Source organism: Amblyomma americanum, chromosome 11 (assembly GCF_052857255.1).
Source record: "Amblyomma americanum isolate KBUSLIRL-KWMA chromosome 11, ASM5285725v1, whole genome shotgun sequence".
NCBI classification, from domain to species: domain Eukaryota; kingdom Metazoa; phylum Arthropoda; class Arachnida; order Ixodida; family Ixodidae; genus Amblyomma; species Amblyomma americanum.
Window position 1 is genome coordinate 100,248,405 of NC_135507.1, and position 10,521 is coordinate 100,258,925.

The window sequence follows — 10,521 nt, forward strand, 5'->3', positions numbered from 1 at the left end:
CCGCAGTCCACATGGGCCAGGAGGAAGAGCATGGTATTATGCGTCACATTGTCGAAAGCACCCCGCAAGTCCAGTGGGAGGACCACCTCGTCGTCGCTAGGGTTCTCGACACGATCAAGGATCTCTCTATGAAATTGCAGCAGCACACCTTGTGCGAACCGGTGTGGGTGGAACCCGTACATGGTGTCTGCAGAGGCGTTGTGCGTTTCTAGGTAGATGGACAGTCTGTCACGGACCAGAGTCTCCATCAACTTCCCCACTCAAGAAGTGAGAGAGATGGGCCGCAGGTTGTCGATGTTGAGAGATTGGCCTGGTTTGGGTATGAATGTGACGAGCGCCTTCTTCCAATCCACCGGGAGAGGAGTACCTTGGTGAAAAAACAGCGCACAAGCAGACACAGACAGAAAGAAGGGACAAGCGCTGAACTAGCAACTGAGGTTTTATTGAGAAGCATGGGGAAATATATACAGCACAGCATACAGCATTCAAAAACATATAAACAGCACATAAAAGGCGGATAAGAAGCCAGCATCCAAAATCATCGCTTAACATTGCATATCCAAGAATTCCATCTCTTTTGTTGAAAGAAGGATAGACGGGGTGCTGACACATGAGTCCTCCGCTTTTGCTATCGCCCTAGCCTCGATAATTTCCCTTGTTATTGTGCACTTGTTTCGTGCCAGGATTTTGCAGCCGTGAAGGTCGGGTATGCAGGCAGGTTTATGATTGCAACGGTGACAGTGCTTAGCCAGAAAACCTGATGAAGCAATGGATCTTACATTGTTGTTATGCTCCAGTAATCTTTCGTTAAGACACCGACCGGTCTGGCCGATGTATCTGCTTCCACACGGTAACTTAATTTCATAAACAACACCCTGATCACATGCAACAAAAGGATTCTGGTGGTTGATTTTGCATCCAGGACGAGGCTTTTTCATTGGATTTGTCGCTTTACACAGTTTTATTAGTTTTTCTGGTGCAGAAAACACAACCTTAACATCGGCCTTCTTCGCTATTTTCTTAAGGTTGTGCGAGATCTTATGCATATAAGGGATGACCACAACTTTTTGTTTATCATCTCTTTGTCCCTTTTGTTGATTGCATCCCGTCTGCCCTTCCGCTTTTTTCTCTTTTAGAACACCTTCCGCCACTGACACTAGCAATTCACTGGGGTAGCCAGCCGCACGTAGACGGGCAGTTTGTTTCAGTAGGCTTTCCTCAACTGTGTGAAAACACGACTTGTTTAATGCATTACGAAAGCAAAGCTTAGCTATACCCCTTTTCACCAATTTCGAGTGTGCCGAATCGTACGGAAGTATCGGCTTTTTTCCCCTAGGATCATAAATCCAACAGGCATGGTTGTTCGTAAACCGGAGGCTTAAGTCCAAGAAACGGATGCTTTCATCCAGAGGCAGTTCATTGGTCAAAGTTAGGGGGTTTAAACACTCCTCGAATATTCTTAGAATGCTCCCGAATGTTTCGTCAAGAGGTCGGTCTGTCCTTTCTACCTCCCGTCCAGATGGTATCGAAATATTCGAGCAGCCGCTCGTAGGCCGGTTCGTGGACGTTAGCGAGCTACACTCTCCCACATCAACTAAATAAGGAGTCCGAATTGATGTACAGCTAATGCCAAATATGTTACTTTTGTTCATTTCTTTTCTCTTCTTTTCTCTTTTTTTCTTTTTTTTTATTTTTTTATCCCTCGAAGTGCTATCATGTTGTGTACCACTGCAATGCCCTTGTGGGGTGCGTCGGCCTCGTCAAGCCTTCCCAATGGCTTTTTGTCGGCGCACCCAACATCGTCATGATGTTAAATAAACATGATTGATTGATTGATTGATTGATTGATTGATTGATTGATTGATTGATTGATTGATTGATTGATTGAAAGTTTCACCGTCACCTTGCCCCCTGCCCGGGGCTGTCCCTCGTTTCATCTTGGCCACGGCCGCTTTGAGGTTGTCAAGCTGGAACGTTCGATCCAGCTCTGCGTTCTCAGAACCTGCACACGAGTAAGCCGGACCACGCGAATCCTGGTCTCTGTACAGATATTTATCTCGGAGCGCGTCAGCCAGTTTGGCTGTGTCTCCGTTGAAGATGTGAATTGTTCGTTGAAGATGTTTTGGGTTTCGGAGCGGGTTTGGGTCGAATCAATGAGGGCGCGGAAAAGGCACCACTTTGGACCGCATACTCCGAGTTGGGCCGCATACTCTGCCGCTTGTTGGGCGAGTTCTGCGATGCGGATTTTGAGTTCCCGATTATGCTTCTACCGGAGCCATCGGCGGACGAGGCTGTGCCGGGCCTCCCACAGGTGAAGGAAGTGGTTGCATGTCCACCGCCGGGTTCGCCTCTGAAAGCTGAACGTGCTGTTCGGTATCTTTGAGTTGGCAGATGATGTGTTGTGACCAGGTAGTGTAACCTTGATTCGCTCTAAGGGTAGGGATAGTGTAGTTGAATCTGAATTTGATCCAGTCAGGAAGTGTTGCTTTAGTATGGGGTCTTGTAACGGGCTTGGTGCGGATTGTGGTCGCAAAAATGCAGTGGTCGCTACCCAGGGTTTCCTCGGTGTTGTGCCATTCTGCATATCTAATATTTTTGGTAAAGATGAGATCCGGGCACGTGTCGCGTGCCACGGAGTTCCCAATGCGAGTGGGTTGTGCAAGGTTCGTATGAAGAGTAAGGCCCAACGTTGACGCAAGTTCCGCCAGCTGGTGTCCTCGTTTTTCTTCACGTATGTACCCGCATAAGTTGCTGGGGGCATTAATGTCCCCAATAATTATGAAGGGGTCCCTGTTCGCCACCTTTAACGCGCGACTGAATAAGTCTGCAAATATGACGTTTGGAAGTTTGGGAGAGCTGTAAACGTTGAGTACGTGTAATGGGGTATAGGTCCTGTTTACGTAACGGAAGGATCGTCAACATCACATACGAGAAAATCGCTTTGTAATCCAGGTCCACTGGGGAGGCCGTATAATTTTTATGTGCGCAGAGGCAGCTCTGTATATCCTGTTGATATATAATTTGTGAGAGTGGCTGCGTCCTCCGGCTGTTGGAGGGCCACTACAGCAGGAAGACTTGGGAACGTTGTTAGGAAAAGGCGGAGGTCGGCCCGCTTAGTGTGGGCCTTGAAATCTCGGCAGTTCCACTGTAAAATTTGAACGGGGCCGAATTGCTGCGTGAGCACCATCGCGGTTTAGGAGTGCCCGCCATGATTATGACTAGAATTTATGCTTACTAGAAAGGGGCTCGCCTCTGAGCAGGGTGGTCCAATGACAGCATATTCCGTCATGCTGCTCAGGTTGAGGGTGGGCTTAATTCTCTTCCTCATGTGCGACTTTTGGTCTACCACTCTTAATATTGTGGCTCCTTATACGCTTGAGTGGGCTGGAGCGCCTGGTAGTTAGAGTTTGTTTGGTCATATGTGCGGCTAAATGGTCGGAATTTTGTCTAGAGCCGCCTTGATGGTGGCGGTGATTTGCATTTCTAAAGCGGCCAGAGAATGGGGAGTTCATCTGGGCTTCCAGTGCGCTAACCCTCGCGTCAAGACTGCGCGGTTGCACTCTGCGCGTTCGCCGGTCTGTCGCTATCCATCTCCTCCACCGCGGGGGGGGGGGGGGGGGAGTGGGCCTCTGGGCAGGAAAATTTTAGCGCGCCTCAGTCAGGGCAAGACTCTTCTGTAGGTTAGCAATTTCCTCTTTGAGGGCGGGAATTTCGGATTGGTCGGCCATTTTTGTCGGCGGTTTGGAAGGGGGATGAGAAGGGGCTGCCCTGCCCTTGCCGCTCACCTGGGATCTCTGGATGACGGCTTGCGCCCACGCCCGCGAAGGAACTGGTAGGGGAGCACGTGTTAGTTTCTCCACGTCGGCTCGGGATGGCGGTGGTACTGTCTGATGCAACTCCGGCTTGCCGTTAGATGGACCGCCTGGCTTGCTCGGGGGCTGGTTGGCTCCCTTGTCCTTGTTTTGGCGGGGCCGCCGTTTCCGACGTTTACAACGGCCGTTCTTGGGCGTCGGTCCCTGCTCCGGGTGCAGGTACTTTTGTTCGGTACTTCGCAATGCACGCGCGGGCCCCCGTGGTATGGGCTCCGCCGCACAGAGAGCATTTTGGGACACACTCGTGAGGGTCCCGTACCCGGGCCATCAGCGAGCTGGGCTTGCTGGCCGCACACTGCACATCTGTCCGGTCTTGGGCTGGGGCAGGCGTCCATGCGGTGACCGACAACACCGCAGGGACCGCAGGCCGGGATGGTGCGCTGATATTCACGGACTTGAACGAGCATCGACTCGTAATGAACGTAACGCGGCTTCTGCTTCCTGGAAAAGGTGATACGCGCTTTATTCAACGTACCGAACTTGCATACCTCCAGAATTTCGCCGTGGCGCCACTGGAGACTTGAGCGGAAGGATTCCGCTGTGTCTGTGTTGCGTACGGTGACCACGCCGTAACAGACGTTGCCGCCGTCTTGCTTCAGGTGGCCAGTAAGTGGGACTATTATTCTGCTCCTAAATGCAAGCCTGGTTTTAAAGAATGCGACGTGATTGACAGAAATGCGGATGGGTTAAGAAGACAAATTATCGAGGCCTCCGCAATCGAAAGAGCCGGACTTGAAAGCTGCGTCAGCAGTCCGTCATTGTCGCTGGCAAAGAGATATCGCATTTTTAGACTCAGGGCAGTATGGCAACCGGTGAAACGTGTTGCATTTGCTTTTTAAGGTTGTTGTTCACAAATTATCTTGTCTAATCTGACGTGTGTCGTTTTTTCTTCATGTATAAATTCTGTGTGCACCAAATAAAGCCTTAGCGCAAGTTAGCGCTTGTGTTTGTCGCCTGTTTTATGGCGGCGCTATGGAACATAATACATACCCACTAGCCCGAACCATCACATTGTTAAGCTGCACATTGATCTTGAAGTCCCCGATAATCTTGCCTGCAATTTCGGCTTTTGGTGTGTAGATGGGAATCAAGTTCTGGTCCCGTACCGGGATAACTGTGATGAATTGCGAGGAGTCCTGTTCGAGGTAGGCTATGAACTCCCGCCCGTGTCCGGTGTCCTGAAATACCTCGTGCAAGGATACTCGAGTTCGCGGATTGATGACAACCACGAAGTCTTCGGGTGCCGGTTTTGGTAATGGCTGCGGCCTCCACGTCGTAAGAGGCCTGTCTGTGCGGCCCGCTGTGCGTTTAGCGGACACCGGCGAGTTGTCGCTGCGGGCACCGGCGGCGTGAGCGGCAGGGGAGGCCGCGTCGACGGACGCCGCTTTTAGGGCATGGCCCTGCGCTCGGCGAGCTACCGCGGCAGCGGGTGCGGCGCTGTTGAAGCTTGCTGCTGTCGGCTAATAATAATAATTGGTTTTGGGGGAAATGAAATGGCGCTGTATCTGTCTCACATATCGTTCGACACCTGAACCGCATCGTAAGGGAAGGGGTAAAGGAGGGAGTCAAAGAAAGGGAGAAAGAGGCGCCGTAGTGGAGGGCTCCGGAATTATTTCGACCACCTGGGGATCTTTAACGTGCACTGAGATCGCACAGCACACGGGCGCCTTAGCGTTTTGCCTCCATAAAGACGCAGCCGCCGCGGTCGGGTTCGAACCCGGGAACTCCGGATCAGTAGCCGAGCGCCCTAACCACTGAGCCAACGTGCTGATGTCGGCTCACCCATGTTCTGTGGATGAACGGTGGTTCACGTCATCGCCTCCGGGTCATATCCCTGGCTGGTGACTTGCTGGGAGGCCGTATTGTTGCAGAGCAGGGGCTCCGCCGCGCCGGGCGTTGGCGCCGCCATTAGGTCTAGCAGCCGCCCAGCGTGGTCGAAACTACGCTCTGCGAGATTTTGTAAAAGGGTGATCCCACCTCGGAAAAGAAAAAAAAATGTCCGCTGATGCCTTGTCACTTCCGGCGCACGGTGGTGCAGGCCTTGTTGGCCTGGGGTGGAAGTTCGCGGCTCCAGCAGACAATCGGCAGAGCCGATCACCCGTCGTGTATTCAAGGCGGATTTCAGGCAGCGGTGACCGGGCCTGTGTGCGTAATGTTTTTCCGGTTGTCAAACATTGAGATCTTTCGATGGAGGCGAAGAAACTCCAGAGGCCCGCTTACTGTGCGATGTCAATGCACGTTAAAGATCCCCAGGTGGTCGAAATTATTCCGGAGCCCTCCACTACGGCACCTCTTTCTTCCTTTCTTCTTTCCCTTACGGCGCGGTCCGGGTGTCCACCGAGATATGTGAGAAAGATTCTGCGCCATTTACTTTCCCCCAAAACCAATTTTCAATTATTTTCACAATTTTAGACATGGGTGGTCTTCATTTCTGTGCCGGTGAGTTCCGGCACAGCAAACATTATAATGCGCCTGTACACATTCCGCACTGTAGTGGATGAGTGAGGGATTGAGTTGAGTGAGTGAGTGAACCTTTATATTCGAGCCACTAGTGGTCACCCCGCAGGACGGTGTTCAGCATAAATTTTCAGAAGTAAAGTGATATGTTACGCGCCTTGCTAGCGGGATTAATTCAACCTTGCATGGTGCACACTTGCTGTGGCTTGTGCTTTAGCCTGACACTCGCTAGGCTCGGATAATCTCACAAGCACTGGAAATGCAAGGCTGCTTCGTTTCCTATCGCAAAAGGTACGCGATTTTTTACACCGATCACTGTTAGTATTGCCCTCTAAATTTTTTCGTGGTGCGGCGTCGCACTTGATTCATAACATGGCTCCAGGAAAGGCTGTCCACGCTCATAATCTTGGTTATCAGAAAGTGAAAGTGTGAGGAATGGGCTTGGGGAGGGCATGTATTGTGAAGGCAAGATAACCGCTGGAGTGGATTCCAAGAGAAGGCAGAAAATTAGGTGGGCGGATGAGATTAAGAAGTTTGCAGGCATACGGTGGCCGCAGCTGCCAAAGGTGGCTTATCGCATCTATCAAAATTGTAGCAGAGACTCCGATCTTGCGCACCGATCTATTATTTGGGCTCCAGGTCACCAAGGCCTCCACGGAAACGAAGCAGCCGACGCCGCCGCCCGCGCGCTCTCTCTCCGGGCGTTTCCCTCGGGACCCGACGATGACCAGGACTTCGATTTCAATCCGGTTTACACTTTTAAGGAAATGTGCGATTACTACAAATCCATTCACCAAACTCTTCCCACTCCTTGCAAAGGGCTGGGGAAGGCCAACGAGCGGGCACTCCTGCGCCTGCTCACTAACACGATGTTGTGCCCGGCAACTCTAAAGCATTTCAATCCTCAATTCGACGGGCGGTGCTCACACTGTGGGGAGGTGTCGGACACCTACCACATGGTGTGGGCCTGCCAGCAGACCCCATCCCTACCCCCTATCCCAAACCCCACCCGAGAGGACTGGAAGGCGACCCTGTCCGGCTGCTGCACCCTCCAGGCCCAAAGGGCCTTAACGCAGCGTGCCCGGGCTGCGGCAACCGCCAATGGGGTGCCTGACTAGGCATCCCCACCTAGTGGTTGTAAGGGCGTGACCCTTCAGGTCAAGGACCCCAACACCTCTCTCTATAATTAATAAATGTTTTTACCACCACCACCACCAAATGACAGTGTTAATTGGAGAGGTATAAGAGAGGCCTTTGTCCTGCAGTGGCTGTAGTCAGGCTGCTGAGGATGATAATGATGAACTGAACTGTCTCACTTATTGGCGGGCACGTAAACAGCGGAAGGAAGGAAAGAGGTGCCTTAGTGGAGGGCTCCGGAATAATTTCGACCACCTGGGGATCTTTGACGTACACTGGCATCGCACAGCACACGGTTGCCTTAGCATTTCGCCTCCATCGAAACGCGGCCGCCCCGGCCGGATTCCAACCCGGGCACTCCGACTCAGTAGCCAAGCACCCTAACCCTAAGGACCCGCGGTGGTGTCCTGGCTCAGCCGAAGCCACAAAAAACGCACTTCTGCCTAGGAGCTAAAAGAAAGGAAAAGGTGCTATCGCTGAATGTAGCCAATTTTAGCTAGCCTAAGCGCTGTCGCAATTTATTCATCAGCAATCGCCATGGCGGTAAGCAGGCGAGCAGCTCTTTCTTGATCACTATAACAGGTCTCGTAAATCGCATTGCCCTTCGCAGACGGCAGCCTGCTCCCGCTGAGCGAGGTGTGGTCCCTTATGCCCGACTGCCTGCAGGAGCAGCTGAGAGAGCTTCGCTGGACCACCGTCACGCAGCAGGTACGAGTGGATGCTTTCAGAAGCTTCAGCCACTTATACGGCTACTTTTGGTGCAGGAGCACCCTGTCCAGGGCGTGCCCTTTTTCCAGCTGCACCCGTGCAAGACCGCCCAGCTGATGGAGCAGACGCGCCGCCGGCACACGTAAGCGCTGCTCTTGTCCCCTTCAGCGTCAGCCACGACACCGCGTGTGACAGCTTCTTTGAAGCGATTCTGAGGAGGGCTGCATCCATTTGTAATGCGATATCATAGAAGCCTCTTTGGAGCAAAACACGCACGACCCGCCGTGGCTTAGCGGGTAGAGCGTGGGGCTACTGAGCTAGAATACTCAGGTTCGAACCCGGCTGCGGCGGCCGCGCTTGGTTGGAGGCGATGAAGCGACAAGTTCGGGACAGTGTACAAAAATTATGGTGGGGCAGGAAAAAAGATTGAAAAATAAAATGCCCCAGCCCGTGTCACTAGGTATAACGGGCAGAATGAAGTGAGGAAAAGGGGGTGATAGTGAGAAAGATTTAGAGGAAAGGGGGGGAGGAGTGTGTTTTTGTAATTTGCGCCAAAGGGTTGCCTCTCAATTGCTGAGGGACTTCTGCGGTGGGGGTATAGCTGACGCGAGGCCTTAGAGGCTTGTGTGAGCTCGCTAAAAGTGTACGCGCGCTCCTGCGTGAATTGCGGGTGGGAGGCCGCCAGAGGCCTGTTTGAAGAACCTCGGGATAAGAAGTTGGCGGCCTCGTTTCCAGGATTCCCAGACTGCACGGGCACCCAAATCAGCTCCACACGACGGGGCGGGGGTGCGGCAGGCGAGTCCAGTATGCAATGAGAAGGGATGTGGATTCAGCCTCGTACGAAATTTCGGATTGCAGTTTTGGAGTGTGTGCGCGTGATCCAGCACGGCAGCTATCGCTTCATTGCCTGGGCAGGCTGCATCTACCCATACGGTGTCCTGTTCGGAGTCGTAATATCGGTGGAGTGATTTCGTGAGCTCTATGACGTTGATTGTGGTGTTCAGGGTGCATGTTACGGGGGCGGCTTAACGAGCAGTTCTTGGTGTAGTAGTTTTGCAATGGAGAGCAATGCTGCATCATTGGCCGGTACCTGGGTTTCATGGGAACGCAGGATATGCTGGCCAGTGGCGGTTTGTGTCAGTCGACGATAATGTGCTTGTAGCACCTTTAGATGTAAAAATTGAGCCCTGAGGACCATGGACGAGAAACTTCATTCGGCAAAAGGCAAAGTAGGATAGGTCACCGTTTCTGTTTCGCTAAGAATGCGGATTTTTCACATGAAGAAAGCAGACAGGTAAAGGTACAGTCTTGGTCAAAAGTCTTAAGGCCAAATGCTTTTCGCTTCAGCCGAATAACAGAGCCATTACGTCAATATTGAAAACCGAATGGCCTTCAAATGCTAGCAGAAGGCTTCTTCTTGCCGTAGAAAAGCGTGCTGCTTGACTTGTGTTTTGAATGATCCGATACACGGATTATTCTACGAACATTCATTTCGCTGCAGCTGAACGCTATGGCCTTAAGACTTTTGACCAAGACTCTACCTATATACTGGGGCAGACGCCGCCGAAGTGATTACGAAACAGAAAATTGCAGCATTCGTTGTTTTCTTTCCTTTCAGGAAACACCGCAACTACCTGATCACGTGGCTGAGCACCATAGCACCAGTGGTGGGGCTGGTGGTTCCTGTTCAATACACTTCCATCGTTGCGCCGGCACCCTCCTGACTCAACGGACTGTGCAGTCTGAGGTGGCGCCCGCGTCGTCGGTGCAGTGAAGGGCCTGTCACAGCATAGCTACATATTGTCGTCAAAGTGGGAATTAATTTTCGGGGCGTCGTGCCCCTGTGCCTGTGTGTGTTGAGAAACATGACCAAAGATTTGAACAGTCCTTGCAGCAGTGCAGGCATGTTGTCGCCGGAATGATCGCAGAGGGATACGTTGTCTGGTGAAGTCCCTGGTCGAGTTGTCTTTTATGATTATGGCAAAACTTTCGCTGATCTCCTCTGCTGCAGCCGTGTCTGCGAAGTAAAACCGGATGCAATAGTTCGTCCAGTAGCTGCAAATTTTTTTCGCCGTGAGCGGGCTTAACCAAGTTTTTCAAAGCGTCAAACTGACTGCTATGTGCTGTGCATGGAAGCGTTCCAAAGTGCGTTGGTAGCCGGCAGCATAGACGCCGCGCTTGGAAAATACCTTGTTACGCAAACGCAACATTCCGTGCTTACAGCTAGTTTGTAAGAGACAAAAGCAAGAAACGAATACTTTGTCGATGAGTGTGTGCATCTATCTGCGGCATCATGAGAGGAGCTTCTGATAATTTCGGCACTGCATGCACCCATCTCTGATGCCAC

The 10,521-nt window shown here is 52.0% G+C and overlaps 1 protein-coding gene across 2 annotated transcripts in view; it reads left to right on the forward strand.

The window, feature by feature from the left end:
* Nucleotides 1-10,061, forward strand: part of Atg10 (Autophagy-related 10) — a 76,891-nt gene extending 66,830 nt beyond the window's left edge. For both annotated transcript variants that reach the window (XM_077644417.1, XM_077644416.1), the window contains 3 exons: nucleotides 8,077-8,174; nucleotides 8,231-8,316; nucleotides 9,793-10,061. In XM_077644417.1, the coding sequence (XP_077500543.1) occupies nucleotides 8,077-8,174; nucleotides 8,231-8,316; nucleotides 9,793-9,898 (290 nt within the window). In that variant the 3' untranslated portion in view covers nucleotides 9,899-10,061. The remainder of the gene's footprint in view (nucleotides 1-8,076; nucleotides 8,175-8,230; nucleotides 8,317-9,792) is intronic.
* The last annotated feature ends 460 nt before the right edge of the window (nucleotides 10,062-10,521 follow it).